The sequence below is a fragment of the Lithobates pipiens genome, unplaced genomic scaffold (assembly GCF_037356315.1).
Source record: "Lithobates pipiens isolate NorthernLeopardFrog02 unplaced genomic scaffold, aLitPip1_a1.2 Scaffold_19, whole genome shotgun sequence".
Classification (NCBI taxonomy): Eukaryota; Metazoa; Chordata; class Amphibia; order Anura; family Ranidae; genus Lithobates; species Lithobates pipiens.
Window position 1 is genome coordinate 198,479,670 of NW_027507764.1, and position 22,305 is coordinate 198,501,974.

Genomic DNA, 22,305 nt, shown 5'->3' on the forward strand with positions numbered 1-22,305 from the left:
CTTACAAGTTTGGGTGATATAACTGATGCATTGTCGGTAATGGAAGAAATGAGAGGTGGGAATTGAGAATGAGTCCATCACTTTCTGAAAGGGAAGCGGTTTGCCAGTATGCGGGTCACATAGGGAGGAGAAAAGGGACAGGCCCCGTACCGACCAGTCCGAGAAGGCTTTACAGTGAAGACCTGGAGTGAAACAGGGATTTCCTTGGATAGGTAGATGAATGGATAAGAAAGGCGTAAGTCCGGCCAGTTTTCTGGACTCTCTCCATGCTATTGCCGTGTCTCTGAAGACAAGATTGTGTTGGTGGGGGGGGGGGGGGGGGTACCGATTTCCAGTGGCAATGTAGAAGGGCAGACAAAGAGAAGGGGTGGGCCATAGCGGATTCCAAATCAAAGTTAGAGTACCTGGACGAGTGGGTGATCCAGTCTAGACTAGTTCTAAGTAAACAAGCTAAATTATACAAGCTAATATTAGGTAGACTGATACCTCCGTCGCCCCTGGGAAGGTGCAATTTTTTGAAAGCGATACGTGGTCTTTTGCCGTGCCATAAAAATTTGGAAATAGCAGATTCTAATGAAGTAACATCTTTGTGCTTGAGCAAGAGTGGGAGAGTTTGCATAGGATATAGAAGTCTGGCAAAGCTGACCATTTTTACAAGGTGGCACCGTCCCAGGAGTGAGAGGGGCAGATCCATCCAGTTGGTCAATTCTTGGGATATCTTAGTCAACAAGGGGGGATAGTTCAGCTGATACAAAGAAGAAGGCAGTTTCCCAATTTTGATTCCCAGGTAGGTGATGTATGAGGGGGCTACAGAAAATAGGGAGTCACTAGCCCAGGAAGGGGTGGAGTGAGAGCCAATGGGTAGAATTTCGCTTTTAGAGTAATTAATGCGTAGCCCTGAGCACATCCTAAACTCATCGAAAGTATTTTTAATGGTGTGAATGTCAGGTGAGGGGTTTGAGGTGAATATAAGGATATCGTCTGCGAACAGGGATGTGCGGAGTTCCACGCCTCCTATTTTTATACCCTGGAGGGGAGCCGAATGGGATAGGTATGTGGAGAGGGGTTCCAAGGCTATGTTGAAGAGGAGGGGAGATAGGGGGCAGCCCTGTCTGGTACCTTTGTGTAGGGGGAAATTTGGTGAGAGAAGGCCTGCCGCTACCAGACGGGCGGTGGGAGAGGCGTACATCGAGGTTATAAGGTGACTAAATGGGCCTGAGAATCCTAATTTGGAGAGGGTCATGGATAGCCAATCAAAACTGACATTGTCAAAGGCTTTCTCAGCGTCTAAAGTAATGATGGCATAGGTACCATTGGGGTTTTGTTTGGCAGATTCGAGAGCTAGTAGAACTTTACGGATGTTTAAAGTGGCTGTCCGACCTTTAACAAATCCCGATTGGGCTGGATGGATTAAGTGGGGGAGAATATCGGCTAGTCTCGTAGCAACAATCTTTGAGAGTATTTTCACATCTAGATTAAGGAGGGAGATAGGTCTATAAGAACCAGGTTGCAACGGGTCTTTCCCTTTTTTAGAAAGAAGCTTAATTACAGCTTGATTCCCGGAAGGAAGATAAGGGCCCCCCCGCCCAAATAGAGGAGTAGACTGAGAGGAGTGTGGGTGCCGTGATGTGAATGAGGTTTTTATAAAAATCGCTAGTAAAGCCGTCAGGGCCTGGCGCCTTATGTGAGTGGAGATGGCGAATGGTAGTTTCAATTTCAGATAGAGTGATGGGGGCATTGAGGAACTCTAATTGCTGCGCTGATAAGGTGGGAAGTGACACTTTGTCTAAGAAGGACCGAGCCTTTTCTCGTATGATGGGGTCCGGTGCGTAAAGACCAGTGTAGTACTTCAACATAGTCTCATTTATGGCTTGAGGAGAAGAGTGCGTGCGTCCCGTGTGATCACGGAGGGAGTTGATGTGAGTGGGGCGATGACCCCCTTTACACAGTCTGGAGAGGAGTTTTCCGGCTTTATTGCCGTACTTGTGAAGGGTAGCATCCAAGTAAGACTTTTTCGTACGTTCAAGGGTGTCGGCCCAATTATCAAAAGCTGACTTGGCTGATACCCACTCATCGTGATGTATGGTGGAGTTGGATAATGAGAGCTGCCGTTGGGCTGCATGTAGTCTGGCACTGGCGGATTTGTAATGCTTGAGTGCATTGCGTTTAAATGACGTGGCGTAACAGATAATGCAACCTCTAAGGTACGCTTTCCCTGCATCCCAGAATAGATTAGGGTCTGCCGCATGGATGGCGTTTGTAGAGGAGTACTCTACCCAGGCCTTGTCCATGAATGTAATAAAATCTGAGTTATTAGCCAAGAAAGCTGGAAAGCGCCGAAGGTTGGGGTGAGGGGGGAGATCCAGTCTGTCTAGGGAGATAGCTACTGGAGCATGGTCTGAGACCGCTATATCATGTATTTCAGAGTCGGAGACCATGGTTATGAAATCATCCGAACCAAAAAAGTGGTCAAGTCTGGCCAGGGATTTATGAGGGTTGGAATAAAACGTGAATTCTCTGTCTGTAGGATGGGCGAGACGCCATAGATCCGTCATGTGTAGGGAGTCCATGGTGGAGGCAAATATAGTAGGAATCGGTGTGGTGGCACCCTGCGATTGTTTTTTAGGGGAGGATCTGTCAATCGAGGGGTGCATGACGTCATTGAAATCACCCCCTACTAAATGAGGCAAGTGGGTGAATTTGAAGTAGCCACGACGAAAGCTCAGAATAAAATTGCTTAGTGGGGCTATTAGGGGCATAAATGTTGGAGATAAAAATTTCTTTAGTGCCTATCCGCACCGTTGCGGTGAAAAAACGACCCATATTATCTGAGAGGGTGGATAGAATTGTGCAAGGAAGATTTTTGTGAATTAGGAGTAGTACCCCCGCTTTCCGACCCACTGATTCGGCTCCAAGTACCGATCCCACCCACAGTTTTTGCATGCGCGGAAAATCGGATGCATGTAGGTGGGTCTCCTGTAATAGGGCAATGTCTGCCTTGAGTCTTTTAAGATGACAAAGGATCTTCACTCTCTTTTGAGGAGAGCGAAGACCCTTGACATTCCAGGAGACTACTCTAAGAGGGGCGGAATCTGTGGGTGTAAATGGCAGGATATGAGACGTAAATGGGCGTGAATAGTTAGGTAGCATAGGCCGAGCTCAATAGAGAAATAGGGCATGGGGTTTTTTCCAGGGATCCTTGACTGATAAAGGGGAGAACCCAAGTGAGCATGGGGGGAGGACCAGGGAAGGGCATGGAGAGGGGGGGCATGGGGGGTAAACAGTAATAAAAGAAGAATAACCAAACAAAGAAACAACAGCATGTACTTCTCTTTTTTCCGCATGAGTTCACTGTGTATAGGGGGGAGCTCCCCAGCAGAGCCCCGCGGAGGAAGGGATAAATAGCGGGCAGTACCGTAGGACCCTATAAGGCCTGCCGGACTAGGATATGCATCACAGCGTAACGGCTAGTCAGTAAAAAGGGGGTACAGTACACAGTGGAGTCATGCTAAGACCTGGCCTAATTGTAGAAACAAAGGTAAAGCAGGGTAAGGCAATAAAAACTAAACAGTAACTTAGAACATAGTGCAAAGTCAAAGTAACAAACGCAGTATAATAGAAACCTGAACACTTGTCCGTGGACTCGGGCGTATAACCGGGAAGGAGAGGGACATATGCTGAAGGCTTGCAGCGTCCGTAGTCCAGAACCTTCGTGACCGGCAGAGTAGCAGCACCCGGTACTAACTAGCACAGATCCGAGTAACCGGTATGGAGGAGAGGGAGATATGAGACGAATACCCAAGGGTATGAGGGTAGCGAACAGCCACTACTCAGCATAACTTAGCTGGCAAACCGGGTGGAAGGAGGAGACAAAAGAAAAAACACAAATCCATCGTAAGGAGACAGTAGAGTCCTCAGCGAGGAAAGTTACGGTGCCGATAATCTGGATCCGAAGCTCGGAAGCGTTTGGGGGAGACTTTCCTAGGGCTCCTTTGGTCCAGGGCTCGAAGGGTTGAGGCAGATTTGGATGGTGTAGCTGGTGAGGAGTCTGATCGAAGAGAGCGTAAGAATGCTTCCGCTTCAGAGGGGTCTTGGAAGGAGAGTTGTTCCCCTTTGGGGGATTTGAGACGAAGCACGGCGGGGAATGCCAGAGAGAACTTAATTTGTAGTTTAAACAGTTCCGAGCATATCGGTTGAAAGGCTTTTCGTTTTTTTGATACTTCAATAGAGTAGTCCGCGAAAATTAGAATCTTGACCCCATCAACATGCACAGAGGGAGACTGCCGGAATGCTTGTAGGATAACAGCTTTATCTGCGTAATTAAGATATTTGGCAATGATGGGACGGGGGTCTTGCGGTCCGCATTGAATGATCCCATGCAGTGGGCCCTTTCCACTATGAAGGGGCCAGAGAGTCCCATGGCTTCCGGGATGCATTTTGCGCAGAAGTCACTCAAATTGGCATTGGGGAGCGACTCGGGGACACCGACGAATCGCAGGTTGGAGCGTCTGGATCTGTTCTCTAAATCATCTAATTTTTGGATGACATATTGAAGCGTTTTTTCATGAGACTGCTCTGTGGCTTGGGACTGATAGAGATCATCTTCCACCTCAGAGACTCTGTGTTCAAGTTCATTAAGCCTTGTAGCATGCTCTGTAAGTTGGGCCTTAATTTGTTTCATCCCAGCCTGTATGGCTTTCTCCACAGAAGCTGTGATCATGGGAGATAGCAGGGCCGCCACCGCTTGTGCTATGCGGTTTGTGTGTCCATCATCCCCAGGGGATGGCTGGTGAAAATCCCCAGTCTGGTTGTGAGGGCTTGTTGTAACGTGCCCACGGGGGTGGGGGGGTCCAGTGTTAACTGGGGATGCTGAAGAAGCGACCCCGCTTACCTCCATAGCCGCTTCCGGGTGGTCCGCAGCAGAGGCCTGTGAAGCTGGCCGAAGCCGGGGGCTCGATTTGCGGCTGATCGGCGGGTGCCGCCGCGGCCACGTACGAACGGGCTCCCGTTTTCTCGACGAACCGATCCATAGGAGCGGGGATCGTGGGGGGATACCCGGAGCCAAAGTGGGGCACTGGGGCCGCTGTAGCAGGTTTTTTAGGCCGGTTTGTGGGGCTCTGCAGCGGGAGCTAGGCGGTAGCGCAGCTAGCTCATGCGGCGCCGGAACCGGAAGTCTAACTGGCGGTTTTAACCGCATGACCCCCTGAATAAAAGCCCTGACAAGAGAATGTGATGCAAGTGGCTTCTGGAAAAACACTGACAAAGCTGAAATATGGACTTTGATAGTGCTTACGGCCAAATTTATTTCTAGGCCTGACTGGAGGTAAGCCAAGATCCTGCTAACGACATACTTTCTAGGATGTCATGCCCTGGGTTCACATCAGGAAACATATGCCTTCCAGATTTTGTAGTAAATAAGCCCGGAGGCCAGCTTTCTGGCATTGACCAGAGTAGAAAGGGCTGACCCTTCACAAGGAAGCTTTGGGGCTCTGCTTGGTGGGCTTTCGCCCCCAAGTCTTCTTCTGCCCCTGGGCGTGACTTTGGGCCTTTCCTCCGGGGGAAGGTTGGGAAGGCCGTCGCCACTGCTTAGAGCTTAATGCTCCAGGGGATGGAGAAAGAGAACGCCTAAATGATGGACGTTTATTATTTTTGATTGGTAAGAGAGTAGATTTACCCCCAGTAATCTTTTGGATGATATTTTTACACAACAGCTCAGCTTTCCAATTTTTGAGCCACAGGGACCTTCGCATGTGCACCAACAGAAGAGATAAACGAGATGTTTGTTGGACGGAATCCAAAATTGCATCAATCATGAAACTCAGAACCTGAGGAAGGTCTGCATAATTCTCCACTTCCTCACTGGGAAGGAAACTTAAGCATTTGCTTAACTTGTTCCTTGAGGAGCTGACACAACCCCACAGTTGGATGCCTCCACTCCTCATACAGCAATTTATCCATTAAATTATGAATTGGAAAGGAAACAGCAGTCTGTGGGATTTTCCTGACCCCCAGGGAAGAAACAGAGTGTCACGTACCTTACAGCGGAGTCCGAAATGACGAGGGTGGCCTCTTGCACGCTACCGGTCCTAACACCCCTGGAGGTGGAGACAGGAACTGCCAGGGCAGCGAAAGGGTGCAGGTGCCTGAAAGCAAGCAGGTAGCAGGTCAAAGGTCAAACAGGAGGCGGCAACGGGCTGGCAGAGAGGTACACAGACGGCAGGCAGGCTCGTGGTCAGGGACAGCCAGAGGTCAGCAACAGGACATGCAGCGGAGTACAGAATCAGTAGACAGAGCCGAAGTCAGAGGTTCAAGCCGGGGTCGGTGCAGGTAAACAAGGCAGAAAAGGTTGCAAGGGTATTCCAAGAGGGTGGTCAGGAAGAGCCAGGTGTTCAAGATCCATGGAAGTCAGACAAAGTAGTAACAGGTATACAGGAACGAGCTGAGACAATCCAGCACTGATGCTAAGTGGCTTCTCGTTTAAATAGGGCGGCGTGTTTCGCCGGCGTGCGCGCATGCACACAAGGACGTGCACATTACACATGTCCGTTCCACAAAAATGCGACAATGCGAACATGTGTGCGCCGATGCGCATATCTATTACATATGATGTGCTGATGCGCACATATGTTTGGAAAAGGTTCGCAAATGCGCATATTGGATCCGGGATTCACCTGCTTGGTGTGGAAGTTCCCTGACACAGAGGATGTAGCACCCTCAACAGCGGGCATTCTGAAAGTGGTACGCACCAATTCAATGTAATATTGGACCTGCTTTTTGAGTGCCTGAGAGGAGGAGACTCTTACCTCTTCCTCTGATTCATCCGATTGCTGTTGATCCCTATCCCATGATAGGAATCTTTCTTCATTGTCAGAGGAATCATCTGAAAGAAGAATTGTAGCAGAGGAAGGGTATCTGCCCCCTTTTCTGCTATCTTTTAAGGAAGCTGAAATAAAACTCATAATTCTTCCTTCAAAACCCTCCAATGTATCCTTAAGGGAGTCTTCTGTGACATACGCTGGGGCTGAAACATTAGGAGAGGCTGCAAAACCTGACAGGGGCACTGACTCATCCTGGGAGGCTGGCTCCAGTCATGCAGGGGGGGATGGTAACCTACAGGCATCTTTAGGACCCCTAGACATAGGCAGTGATTTTTTAGTGCCTTTGTTACCTCCCCCTGAGACCCTTTTATGGGGAGACATAGTCCTAAGCTACAAAGCAGAGGCACTAGTACAAGGTAAGGATGAGCCGAACACCCCCCGGTTCGGTTTGCACCAGAACTTGCGAACAGACCTAAACTTCGTGTGAACTTTAGAACCCTATTTAAGTCTATGGGACTCGAACGTTCAAAATCAACAGTGCTAATTTTAAAGGCTTATATGCAAGTTATTGTCATAAAAAGTGTTTGGGGACCTGGGTCAATGCAAACAAAAAGTTTTAAATACTGAAGTTTTTTCGGGAGCAGTGATTTTAATAATGCTTAAAGTGAAACAATAAAAGTGTAATATTCCTTTAAATTTCATACCTGGGGGGTGTGTATAGTATGTCTGTAAAGGGACGCATGTTTCCCGTGCTTAGAACTGTCCCGGCACAAAGTGTCATTTCTGCAGGCAAAAAAAGTCATTTAAAATCATAATGAATGGCTATAATGAATTGTCAGCTCCCCATAATACATTTAACCACTTCCCGACCAGCGCACGACGATGTACGTCGACAGAATGGCACGGGCAGGCATATTGGCGTACAGGTACATCCAATATTCAATGCCGCCCTGCCATCAGGAGCGCGCCGCCGGCAGCGTGCTCCCGCGCTGGTCGGGACCCCCGTGAGTCCGGTCGCGGGACCCGCGGACTCGATAGCCGCGGGCATCCCCGCAATCGTCTCACGGAGCGGCCGAATGGAGGAAATGCCGTTGTAAACAACATTTCTCCATTCTGCCTAGCAACTAGTGACGCTGATCTCTGCTCCATGTGATTGGAGCAGAGATCAGTGTTCACTAAATGAAAGCCCAACCCCCCCACAGTTAGTAACACACCCCTAGGAACACTTAACCCCTACACTGCCACCCACTGGTTAACCCTTTCACTGCCAGTGTCATTTACACAGGAATCACTGCATTTATATAGCAGTGATTACTGTATAAATGACAATGGTCCCAAAAATGTGTCAAAAATGGCCGATGGGTCCCCCACAATGTCGCAGTCACAATAAAAATTGCTGATCGCCGCCATTACTAGTAAAAAAATAAATAATAAAAAATTATTAATAAAAATGCTATAAAACTATCCCTATTTTGTAAACGCTATAACTTTTGCGCAAACCAATCAATAATCGCTTATTGCGATTTTTTTTACCAAAAATATGTAGAAAAATACGTATCGGCCTAAACTGAGGGAAAAAAATGTTTTTTTATATATTTTTGGGGGATATTTATTATAACAAAAAGTAAAAAATAATGCGTTTTTTTCTAAATTGTCGCTCTATTTTTGTTTATAGCGCAAAAAATAAAAACCGCAGGGGTGATCAAATACCACCAAAAGAAAGCTCTATTTGTGGGAAAAAAAGGACGTCAATTTTGTTTGAGAGCCACATCGCACGACCGCGCAATTGTCAGTTAAAGCGACGCAGTGCCGAATCGCAAAAAGTGGTCTGGTCTTTGACCAGCAAAATGGTCCGGTCTGCAAGTGGTTAAAGTCATTGATAAAAAAAAAAAGTTTGGGGTTCCCCCAAATTCAATTACCAGGCCCTTCAGGTCTGGTATGGATATTAAGGGGAACCCCGCTTCAAATAAAAAAAAATGACATGGGGTTCCCCCCAAATATCCATACCAGACCCTTCAGGTCTGGTATGGATTTTAAGTGGAAATCCACGCCAAATTTAAAAAAAAATGGCGTGGAGTTCCCCCTAAAAATCCATACCAGACCCTTTATCCGAGCACGCAACCTAGCAGGCTGCAGGAAAAGAGAGGGAGATGAGAGAGCACCCCCCCTCCTGAACCGTACCAAGCCACATGCCCTCAACATTGGGAGGATGCTTTGGGGTCCCCCCCAAAGCACCATGTCCCCATGTTGATGAGGACAAGGGCCTCATCCCCACAACCTGGCTGGTGGTCGTGGGGGTCTGCAGGCGGAGGGCTTATCAGAATCTGGAAGCCCCCTTTAACAAGGGGACTCCCAGATCCCGCCCCCCCCCCCCGTTTGAAATGGTAAGGGTGTACAAAAGTACCCCTACCATTTCACAAAGAAAGTGTAAAAAATTGTTAAAGCGGAGGTCCACCCTAAAGTGGAGCTTCCGCTCATTGGAACCCTCCCCCCCTCTGGCGCCACAATTGCCACCTTTCAGGGGGGAGGGGGGTGGGGTTCGATGAAAACTTTTATTGTTTCACTTTAAGCATTATTAAAATCACTGCTCCCGAAAAAACATCTGTGTTTAAGACTTTTTTTTTTGCATTGATACATTTCCCCTGAGGCAGGACCCAGGTCCCCAAACACTTTTTATGACAATAACTTGCCTATAAGCCTTTAAAATTAGCACTTTAGATTTCTCCCATAGACTTGTACAGGGTGTTCCGCGGCTTTTTGAATTTGCCACAAACATCCCAAATTGTTCGCTGTTTGGTGAACAGGCGAACAGGCAATGTTCGAGTCGAACATGAGTTTGACTCTAACTCAAAGCTCATCCCTAGTACAAGGTGCAATCACTGTTGTGCTACAAGTCTCACAATATACATATATGTTTAGAATGCACAACCTGACGCTGAGTAGGTGTCTTAGGATTGCCTGGATCTGATCCCTTAGGATGCTTACTGCCCACAGCTCTGTGTCCATCCACATTACAGAGCTCTGGCGCTCTTGGGCTTTAAATCACTGCTTGGCGCCTGCGCAGTGGAGCGCCGTGCACGCAACCACACCACCCCTCTGTTTTTCTAAAAGTGCTCGCATGACAAGCTGTCGACGACCATGAACGAGGGGAAGGAAGAGGACCACTCTCTGAGCTCCGCGGGTCCCCCCAGACTACGTGGGACCCCTTTATTATCCATATGTTGCAGAGCCTGCAGCGGAGGATGTGAGCCGTCCAAAGACTGGCTTTACTGAGCATGTGTCCTGGAAAGGCATGTAAGTATACACCAGGTTGCTCTTTACTCTAGTGGTGGAAACCAGGTAAGACATGCAACTACTCTTATAAAGAAATCCATAATATACAATTTATATAGGTTTAACTTCTCTTACCTGTCCCTGCTGCAGGAACTGCTGAAAACAGACAGTTTCCAATCTTCACCCATCACGGAGGGTAGTGTTGTGCCAACCTTCAGGATTTTTTGGGTTCCTTCTCAGAGGAACCTCTTACCTGGACCTGTAAAACACTCTACCAGAACTTTTGTGTCACTGTATTAATAGTACACCAAGCTGGTTTTCCCAGAGCCCAGTCCTCCAAGGAGAGACTTACAGGCAAAACCTAGTTTATTCGGATGGCGAGGCCTGGGTACCATATCATCTTGGGAGTCAAATATAGGCCCGAGATATGGATCCAGTTAGTATAGCCCTTAGGCCCATGCAGGGACCTGCTTAGAGCTTTCTTCATAGCACGTGTTTTACGAGACCAACCACCTTAGACACTGGCGAAAAAACTGAGGTACCTCCCATATGGGAGGGGTAATATAGGGGAGGAATTCTCCTTAACTGGGGGTTAGTCAGTGTCCAATCACCGAAGGTGCCTATTTAACCCACTATGTAATGAAGGCTATGTGTCCCGTGATGTACGATCAAGAAATATACATACATATATATATATATTAGACTGACTGTATATATATATATATATATATATATATATATATATATATATATATATATATACTATACTATATATACTAGACTGAGGCCGCGTACACACGGGCGGACTGTTCGCCCAACCTTGTCCGCTGAACAGTGTTTGGGCGGACAGTCCGCTCGTGTGTGGGCTTTCAGCGGACAGTTTCAGCGGACAGTTGGACGGACAAAGTCTTTCGGAAATTCCGAAAAACTGTCCGCTGAAACTGTGTTTGAGCGAACAGTCCGCCCGTGTGTGGGCCTGTCCGCTGTACTTTCGAAATGAGCGGACTGTTCCCGCTCGGAAAGTCCGCCCATTTCGAGCGCGTGTACAGGTAGGCGGGGCCCGCGAAGGAGACGTCGCGGGCTCCGCCGCCTGGAATGGGCTTAAAGGGGAACCCCAACGCCGAAAAAAATCGGCGTGGGGGTTCCCCCAAAGTCCACACCAGACCCTTGTCCGAGCACGCTACCCGGCCGGCCAGGAAAGGGGGGCGAGCGAGCGCGCCCCCCCTCCTGAGCCGTACCAGGCCGCGTGCCCTCAACATGGGGGGGTGCCTTGGGGAAGGGGGGGCCGCGCGGCCCCCCCACCCCAAAGCACCTTGTCCCCATGTTGATGAGGACAAGGGCCTCTTCCCGACAACCCTGGCCGTTGGTTGTCGGGGTCTGCGGGCGGGGGGCTTATCGGAATCCGGGAGCCCCCTTTAAGAAGGGGGCCCCCGGATACCGGCCCCCCACCCTATGTGAATGAGTATGGGGTACAATGTACCCCTACCCATTCACCTGTGAAATAAAGTACAAAAAAAACACAACACAGGGGAAAAAATATTTTATTGCACAGCTCCGGGGGTCTTCCGTCTTCGGGGGTCTTCTCGCCGGACTCCTCCGCTATGTGTGTGTAGCTCTTTTACTAGCGGAGGAGTCCGGCTTTCTTCCTCCCCGCCGCCGGCCTCTTCTCCCGACTTCGGGGGTCTTGTCCCCCTCTTCGGTTCTTCTGCCGGGCCACCGCGCCTTCTTGTAGCTCTTTTACAGGCGGTGGCCCGGTCTTCTGTCGCCGCTGCCTTCCGTTCTTCTGTCGCCGCCTTCGGTTCTTCTGCCGGGCCACCGCGCCTTCTTGTAGCTCTTTTACAGGCGGTGGCCCGGTCTTCTGTCGCCGCTGTCGCCGTCGCCGCCTTCCGTTCTTGTTCTTCTTCTTGTTCTTCTTCTTCTTCTCCAGGCGATGTTGACACGTCGCTCCCTCCGGCCGGAATGCCAGAGCCGCGCTGTGCGGTCACTTATATAGTGACAATGGGGCGGGGTCACATGGTATATGTCACATGGGTTGGTCACATGGGTTGATGTCACATGGGGACTATGACATCGTAAGGGGGCGGGGTCACCATGTGACCAACCCATGTGACATATACCATGTGACACCGCCCCATTGTCACTATATAAGTGACCGCACAGCGCGGCTCTGGCATTCCGGCCGGAGAGCTCGTCGAGTCAACATCTCCAGGAGAAGAAGAAGAAGAACAAGAAGAAGAACAAGAACGGAAGGCGGCGACGGCGACAGCGGCGACAGAAGACCGGGCCACCGCCTGTAAAAGAGCTACAAGAAGGCGCGGTGGCCCGGCAGAAGAACCGAAGGCGGCGACAGAAGAACGGAAGGCAGCGGCGACAGAAGACCGGGCCACCGCCTGTAAAAGAGCTACAAGAAGGCGCGGTGGCCCGGCAGAAGAACCGAAGAGGGGGACAAGACCCCCGAAGTCGGGAGAAGAGGCCGGCGGCGGGGAGGAAGAAAGCCGGACTCCTCCGCTAGTAAAAGAGCTACACACACATAGCGGAGGAGTCCGGCGAGAAGACCCCCGAAGACGGAAGACCCCCGGAGCTGTGCAATAAAATATTTTTTCCCCTGTGTTGTGTTTTTTTTTGTACTTTATTTCACAGGTGAATGGGTAGGGGTACATTGTACCCCATACTCATTCACATAGGGTGGGGGGCCGGTATCCGGGGGCCCCCTTCTTAAAGGGGGCTCCCGGATTCCGATAAGCCCCCCGCCCGCAGACCCAGACAACCAACGGCCAGGGTTGTCGGGAAGAGGCCCTTGTCCTCATCAACATGGGGACAAGGTGCTTTGGGGTGGGGGGGCCGCGCGGCCCCCCCTTCCCCAAGGCACCCCCCCATGTTGAGGGCACGCGGCCTGGTACGGCTCAGGAGGGGGGGCGCGCTCGCTCGCCCCCCTTTCCTGTCCGGCCGGGTAGCGTGCTCGGACAAGGGTCTGGTGTGGACTTTGGGGGAACCCCCACGCCGATTTTTTTCGGCGTTGGGGTTCCCCTTTAAGCCCATTCCAGGCGGCGGAGCCCGCGACGTCTCCTTCGCGGGCCCCGCCTACCTGTACACGTGCTCGAAATGGGCGGATTTGCCTCCGCCTTACGTGGGCGAGTCCGTTCATTTCAAAAGTTGAGCGGACTGTTTGGCAAACAGTTCGTTGAAACAGTCCGCTCGTGTGTGGGCAAGTCCGCTCATGCAAATTTTGAGCGGACTGTTTGCCGAAACTGTTTGACGAACAAGGTTGGGCAAACAGTCCGCGCGTGTGTACGCGGCCTGACTGTTTCGCGGTTTGACCGCTTCTTCAGGAAATGCAAGGAATACATCTGGAAAATATATAGAGAACAATCATAATATAGTGACAATAATATTGCCATAGACATTACAATTCAGATATTATTTGGGGAATAAGAGATATACACAATATAATACACAGCTGCTTACCCGAACACCAGTGTCAAAGGAGGCAAAGAGGCCACCCGGCCAAGCCTCCCGAGGCGACTGTGGGAGGTGGCAATTAATGCAAAGCCAAAGGACTAAAATCTAGATGGAAAATAAAATATACTTAATGCGAACTGATAATAGTGGATGATACCGGTAAAAAACAATAGGTGATGTAATAAATTGTGAGAAATACAACCCCGAGTAAATGGACCCGATAACACGTCACCCGGGTGACAAAAAAAAAAATTAAATTAAAATATTAAATTATTAAAACTCAAAAAATTCTAAAAATATAAATATGCTATAGGTGATTGGCCAATGTAGGCCAACTATAATCCGAATGGCCCTTTTGTATACATGACGGAAAATGGTCTAGTCTAGTAATCTAGACAAATTCGGTCAAATCTGACAAAAATTGTCACTGAGATGAGGTTTCGGATTTGGTGTGAGGATAATATTGTATATTTCATTTCTTCTCTATTGAAAAAATCGAAATCTGTTATAGGTGATTGGCCATTGTAGTCTAACTATAATCTGATTGGCCCTTTTTTATACATGAATTGTCTATGACGGAAAATGGTCTAGTCTAGTACTCTAGTCAAATTCAGTCAAATCTGATAAAAATTGTCACCTAGATGAGGTTTCAGATTTGGTGTGAGGATATTATTGTATATTTCATTTCTTCTCCATTGAAATAATATAAATCTGTTAATAGGTGATTGGCCATTGTAGGTCAACTATAATCTGATTGGCACTTTTTTTTACACATGAATTGTCTATGATGGAAATGATCTAGTCTAGTCTAGTCCTCTAGTCAAATTTGGTCACATCTGATAAAAATTGTCACCGAGATTAGGTTTCAGATTTGGTGTGAGGATATTATTTTATATTTAATTTCTTCTCCGTTCAAATAATATAAATCAGTTTTAGGTGATTGGCTATTGTAGGCCAACTATAATCTGATTGGCCCTTTTTTATACATGAATTGTCTATGACGGAAAATGTTCTAGTCTAGTACTCTAGTCAAATTCGGTCAAATCTGATAAAGATTGTCACCGAGATGAAGTTTCAGATTTGGTGTGAGGATATTATTGTATATTTCATTTCTTCTCTATTAAAAAAAACGAAATCTGTTATAGGTGATTGGCCATTGTAGTCCAACTATAATCTGATTGGCCCTTTTTTATACATGAATTATCTATGACGGAAAATGGTCTAGTCTAGTACTCTAGTAAAATTTGGCCAAATCTGATAAAAATTGTCACCTAGATGAGGTTTCAGATTTGGTGTGAGGATATTATTGTATATTTCATTTCTTCTCCATTCAAATAATCTAAATCTGTTATAGGTGATTGGCCATTGTAGTCCAACTATAATCTGATTGGCCCTTTTTTATAGATGAATTATCTATGACGGAAAATGGTCTAGTCATAATAAATGTCTGTGATGGAAAATATTCTAATAGTCAATATGCTTTTGATGCTCTCTACTGGTCTTTGGTCAAATCTGATCAAAAATTGACACCTTGGACTAGTTGAGGATTCCTATCTGGTACATGGATACCCTTGTAAAATATTTTTTTTTTCAGCAAAAAGGAATGCGTTTTAGCTGTCCGGTGACAGCAGCTCTGGCTGTATTGTCACATCCCAATGGATTTCAGGATGTAACCATCTGCACCTTTTGCTGCACTGCCCTTAGAGCCTTAATCATTTGCTCCAAAAGCACTGGAGTTAATTCCCTCAATGTAATTCTAACATCACAAACCAGCTATTATTTGGAGAGGTACAAAGAAGAAAGCGGTAGAGCAAATTAGGATTAATACAAAGGCAACATCTGCTATGACTGTTGTGCTCCTCGTCCACTGGCTGCGGGTGATTGTGTGACAGTCTGGTGACAGGCGCTGTGTATGACAATGGGAAGCAGTGTGTGTGTGTGTGTGTGTGTGTGTGTGTGTGTGGCTGCTGCTCTCCCTCCCATGAGTCTGTCCTACCCATTTATTCATCTGTGGATCACAGGGAGGGAACACAAATTCAACACAGCCGCTAAAAGACAAAAAAAAAAAAAGAAGCTGTGTGTGGATTATTATTTGATTTTCCCAGGTATTTTGTATGTGTGTAAAGTTTATGCATTCTATTTTACATATCCGCAGGGCTTGCTTTTTTTTTTTTTTTTCACTGGCAAGGGTAATGAATGACTGAGGAGGACGGAGCAGCTGCTGATTTGATGGTATAAAGCGTACTGAATGGAGGCTGAACGCCACTGAAGTGGGCATTTTCTCCTTCCTATTGCTTGGCTGGAACCTTTAGGGATAGCAATCTGAATACAAGCCAACGATGCAACAGTGAGAAGTATTCAGCGATCTCCGGAAGGGGAACTGGTACACCATCTATATACACTGTATACTACTTCCACCTTTTCTGTTATGTCTGTTCAGATGACGGGATGGATTCTGCAAAAGGATTTTGGATCCGGTATTGCTTTTCCATGATAGAAACGTGAACGCGGCGGGCTGATCGAACCGATCGAAAACCTCCCGGGGGGACATTTGTCTCTCTCTTGTCACCACCGGACTGGATTTCAACAACCCCAAAAGGGGCGCGCTCGGGCTGTTCACGGATAAATTGCACTTAGGACTGTGGGGGAGAATTCAGCGTCGGTGGTGTGTGATGTCTGCTGAGTGAGATTCTGCTTTGTCACCACAATTCCATCCTGCCTTCATGTGCCAGGATTCCTGCCCAGCGCCTGTAGGAATAAAGACAATCTGTTATTGGCACATCGTCCACAATCCCTGCCAAGCCACTGCCAATTACACCGTCCCTGTATTGCCCTATTGCAGCGACCTTTAAATAGATCTGAAAAAAGAAAAGTGGAATATTAAAAACAATCTGTATTAGTTGTGCCTGAGGCTCATAGCAGGTTGTGTTTTTTTTTTTTTTTTACTCTGAAATAATTCCTCCTTCCATCTTGTGCTGTGAAATGTGAATGATCAGCTTGGATTGCTGTCGCCAGCACTGCACAATGTCCCCCTGATTGACGCTGACCATTGCTGCACACAGGAGTAAGGTTTGGATGGCTGATCCCGGTGACGGACACTAGGGGGAGCCGCTGAGTGAGGACACAGCAGACATTGGCGTTGCGGGGAGCGTGTGTGTGTTTTGTCCCCGCCGGCTCTCTGTAGGAGATGGGAGAAGGCGTGTCCAAGAGGCTCAGGCTGCAGTTTGGAGGGGAGGCGGAGATGGAAGAACGATCCTTCGTTAACCCCTTCCCCGACTACCGACCGCCGATTGTTGAACAGGGGGAAGGAGCCGAGGGATCCGGGGAGCATGGAGAGCTGGATCTGCCCTTCGACAAGGATGGCAAGGTACTGACAGCACTGCTATACATTCAGCGATCTGCCTGGCCATACACTATGCGATCTGATTGTACAATCTAATTTACCACCGACTAGGGAGGTTCTTAGGTTACATCGTTTTAGTAAATTTAAAAGTTGATTGTATGATCAGATTGCAATGTGTATGGTGACCCTGAGATCAGCTACTGTCACTGTTTAGGTGAGTCCCAAAGGCGATTTGTACATTGTAAATGGATTGTTTGGTTTAGTTTACACTGGACACAGCGTGTAATTACACAGGAATCGCAACACGTTCCCATGTGAATTGTATGCAGTGTCTCGATTTGAGCCATGAATTTGTATGGTTCAAATCGCACCAAACTTGTGCAGGAACCCTTTGTCTGAGCCAGAATCCGACCAATGTGGGTGACCGGTGTCCACACCACGTGATCAGGTTCTGCTGATCGCACTACGTTTTGCAAACCAATTGTGGAGCGTCATTAACTACTTCAATACCGGGCACTTGCACCCCCTTCCTGCCCAGGCCATTTTTCAGCTTTCAGCGCTGTCACACTTGGAATGACAATTGCACAGTCATGCAACACTGTGACCATGTGACGTTTTTATAATTTTATTCACATAAATAGAGATTTCTTTTGGTGGTATTTAATCACTTCTGTTTTTTTGTTTTAGGAAAAAATAAAGACTGAAAATTTTGGAGAAAAAAAAGATATTTTTATTTTGTTTGTTTCTGTCATTAAATTTAGTAAATAAGTAATTTTTTTTCTCCTTCATTGATGAGGCAGAACTTATGGGCACTGCTTAGGTGGCACTGATAAGGAGGCACGTATATGCCACACTGATGGCATCTTTTACTTTTGTTACATTTGCCGTGGTGGGGTTTTTTGTCACATTTGGACAGCAGCATAATTAGTCTGGAGGGAGGGGAGTGTTAGATGTACTAGCAGCTTTAGATACACTAACAAATTGAAGCTAAACTCTAACGCTTTATAAGCATATACATTTTTTTTTTTTTTTTGCTTTTGGGATAAAGGTTTTACATAAATAAAAGCTGATCATTTTGAGCACCCCTGTCAGTGTTAAATGGTATGTCTCAACTAGAGCTGCACGATTCTGGCCAAAATGAGAATCACAATTTTTTTTGCTTAGAATAAAAAGATCACAATTCTCTCATGATTCTCGCAACGTAAAATCTTTCACATTATACAAAAAAATAAAATAAAAATATGGGCCAACTTTACTGGGGATATATATATATTGGATTTACGCCAGCGTATAACGCTCACCCCAAGTTTAGGAGGGAAGTTTAAGGGAAAAAAACTTACATTTAAATGCCCATCAATGCAGTCTTATCAGTGTCCAGTGCAGGCTTGCCCCCAGTGAATTTAAAATTGGCGCCACCGAGACTTAGCGGAGCCAACGCCGCCGAGATCTCAGGGACTGGGCGGAGCCGAGATACGCATAGCAGAGTGTGTACTCGGCTCTGTGAGCGGAGCCGAGTACACTCAGCTATGTGTATCTCAGCGGCGATTGCTCCACTCCGGTCACAGTCAGCGGAGATTGGCATGGGATCGGCGTACAACATGCACCCACGATTTTCAAAAAAGTGCGTGAGATATATATATATATATATATATATATATATATATAATTTATTTTTATTTTAATAAATATATAATTTTAATTCATTAAAGTAATTTTTTTTCCCAAAAAGTTACATTTGAAAGACCACTGCACAAATACAGTGTGAAATAAAATATTGCAACAACCACCATTTTATTCTTTAAGGTGTCTACTAAAAAAATATATATAATGTTTGGGGGTTCTAAGTAATTTTCTAGCAAAAAATAAATAAAAATGATTTTAACTTGAAACCAACAAATGTCAGAAAAGGGTTTAGTGGTTAAACTTTTTTTCACTTACACACAAAGTCTATTCCATTACAAATTGTTACAATGTTTATACTTAAAGGGGTTGTAAAGGTAAATGTTTTTTCACCTTAATGCATTCTATGCATTAAGGTGAAAAAACATCTGACAGTGCCTGCACCCCCAGCCCCCCCGTTTTATTTACCTCACCCCTCGAAAGTCCCGCGCTCGTCCCCCGACGTCCTTTCCACCGTTCAGCCTGGCCGCTGATTGGCTGGAGTGGATAGATGGAAAGCAGCACAGCCATTGGCTCGCGCTGCTGTCAATCACATCCACTGACGCGGAGCGCCGGGAGGCGGGGCCGTGTGATACAGCGAGCGGCTATAGCTGCCGGCTGTATCACGGGAGCGTGCCCGCAGATGCTTCTCACCATGCGAGGGAGCTCGTATGAATGTGAGAAGCATCTGTGGGAGGAAGCCGAGACAGCCGCCGAGGGACCCCAGAAGAGCAGGTTCGGGGCCACTCTGTGCAAAACGAGCTGCACAGTGGAGGTAAGTATAACATGTTTGTTATTTTAAATAAAATAAAAAATTCACTTTACAATCCGTTTAAGTTCAACTGATAAAGAATGTTTTGATTCTTGGCAGACTGCCCAGTTTTTCTCTTCCTTTCTTTTGGCTGTGGCTTCAGAAGAGAAGAGAGAATTTTTTGCATAGAAAGAATTGTGAAACACTTTAGTAGTCAAGGTCACGATAACGATTCTTGACGATTAATTGTGCAGCTCTAGTCTCAACCCTGTTACTGCTACAGTGGGTATAGTAAAGAATCACCCTCCAGTTTGCAGCCTGAAATGAAGACAGACTGTTTTTGTTTTATCCAGCTATATTTAAAAATTTGAAAAAAAAACAGAACTGTAGTTGGAAAAAGGATCATCCCCTCCTAAAAATTACTTGTAAACTCAATGAGGTGTAGCTAAACCCATTATCAATGGCACACAAAGCCATTTGAATTTCCACTGTGATCAGCTGTGGTCATTTTGATTAGCTCAGCATTAAAAAGAGCTTTCCTGGAGCATTTCAGTCCCTGGTAGTGCAACTGAAGCAAACAATAAACTATTGGTGGGAAGGTAGTATCACCTGGATCTCCAGGATAAAGTTGTGGACAGGCACAATTCAGAAGATGGATACCAAAAATTTCAAAGGCTTTATCAATGCCTAGAAACACAGTATATACATTTTCCAACTCTGTGATTCTGTTTTCTCATTTTTTTTTTTTTTTTACTGACATGTTGGTGTTATCTTTCACTTGGATGTTATAAGTTGCATTAAGTAAATACAGTGGAATACAACAAAAACTGTGTCTGTCTTCATTTCGGGCTGTAAAGCAACCACATGTGATTATTTTAAAGGGCAATTATTATTTTCTGTACCCACCATACATCTACAGGACTGCTTGTTCTTTTGAAAAAAAAAAAAAAACATAGCAAAGTCCGATCGTGTGTACAGAAAACCATAGTACTTTTGTACAAACACGCATGCTCAGAACCAATGCAAAAGATCAGATAACAATACAGAAGTTGACCAAAGGGAAAGTTTATACAAAGTCCGATCGTGTGTGTGAGGCTTTACTTGCACTGACTGTACTGGTGAACCAGGAGGGTGTTAAGGGTGTTACTTCACCTTATATATATATATATATATATATATATATATATATATATATATATATATAATAAATATTTTCTGAAAAGGTCAACTTACCCTTTAGATGGGTCTGTTTTTTTTCACTAGCAGGGTGTATTAACTGGTTCCTGCCTGCCTATAGCCAAAAAACGGCTACAGCGTGGCTCTCCAGTTCTGGGAGGATGTTTATGGACGACATGCTCTCATGACCGCTGCGGCTTTGGACACAGCTGATCGCAGAACGTGGTAAAGGGCCAATCACAGCAGCTCTTTACCATGTGATCCTCTGTGTCCAATCACAGCTAGTCACATGTAAACAGACTTGCCGGTTAACGGCAATTCTTTCCTCGCACGCTGTCTGTGTGAGAAAAGGAGAGCCGATAACCAGCAAGTCTGTCAGGGCACAGTGAGTACATTGTTTACACTATTATCAGGGCACTGATCATCAGTGCCTCCTCATCGGAGCCCACCAGTGCAGCATCATCAGCGCATATCAGAAAAGAAGAAAAATCCTTTATTTGCAAAATGTTATAATGAATGAAGAAAAACATTTTATTTTTTAAACTTTTTTTTGTTTGTTTAGAAAAAAAACTCAGTGGTGATTAAATACCACCAAAAGAAAGCTCTATTGTCTAAAAAAAAAAAAAAATATATATATATATATATATACAAATTTCATTTGGGTAGAGTGTTGCATGACCACACAATTGTCATTCAAAGTGGGACAGCACTGAAAGCTAAATATTGGGCTGGGCAGGAAAGGGGTGAAAGTGTCCGGTATTGAAGTGGTTAAAAAATAAAATAAAAAAAATTACCCAGTTCCCCCATCTACACGTTTTGATGTGGATGAGGAAATCCACCCTGCTGTGCCATACCCACGCTTAGACTCTTGTAAATCAATAGCAGCTTACACATTTTGTTAACAGCAAACTAAAACAGCATGAAATAAATCAAGTACAGATAAATAATACATAAATAAAATCTTAGTAATATTTCCAAAAGTCCCAATAGAAAGTGCAACATTTGTGAAGACCTCTAATGTGCTCGAAAAGCAAACTTCAGTGTTGGTGTTGCAGCCTTCCACCACTAGTGGTAAGCCTCTTACCAGAATATATTGACCCTCTACCAGCTGGTTTTCAAGACACTTGTGTGACCTGGGCTCCACGGCTTTCACCAGACCCCTTTCACTCACGTAGGTTCAGCTGGGTCACTTAAACATATACCAGGTTCTCCCTCCTTTAATAGAGGCTTCCAACTCCCATGTATTGTTTGAGTTTATAAAGATAACCGCCTCATTGTGTAGTAATAAAAATCCAGCATTTACAGGGAGAACATGTTTGCATATTCTCCCTGTGCCTGCGTGGGTTTCCTCCGGGTACTCCGGTTTCTTCCCACAATCCAAAGACATGCAGGTAGGTTAATTGGCTTCTGTCCAAAAATTGGCCCTAGTATATGAATGGGGACCTTGGATTGTGGGCTCCTTGAGGGTTGGGACCGATGTGAGTGTGCAATGTACAGGGATAGGGACAATTGTAGACACTCACTCAGGTTGAACTGGATGGTCTGGTATCTTTATTCAACCTTACTATTTAAAAAAAAAAATGATATAAACTCAGATGGTAATAGAGATATCCATATCGAAAAGCCACAACAAGATGGATGCAGTCCTCAGTTATTATGAAGGTGGGGCCATATGGTGGGAACTAAATGTTATAACATGCCAATACTGCTAACTCTGATTCTATTGGGTGTTTCTTTTTTGACCACCTTTTCTACCCAACATCTTGTCATTAAAAATGACCAATATATTTATCTGATGCCCCGTCTATATAGTTTTCAGAGGTTTT

The 22,305-nt window shown here is 46.0% G+C and overlaps 1 protein-coding gene across 1 annotated transcript in view; it reads left to right on the forward strand.

Moving 5' to 3' along the window:
• The first annotated feature begins 15,551 nt into the window (after positions 1–15,551).
• Positions 15,552–22,305, forward strand: part of LANCL2 (LanC like glutathione S-transferase 2) — a 76,456-nt gene continuing 69,702 nt past the window's right edge. The window contains exon 1 of the mRNA XM_077491607.1: positions 15,552–16,917. Within this exon, the coding sequence (XP_077347733.1) occupies positions 16,738–16,917 (180 nt within the window). The 5' untranslated portion in view covers positions 15,552–16,737. The remainder of the gene's footprint in view (positions 16,918–22,305) is intronic.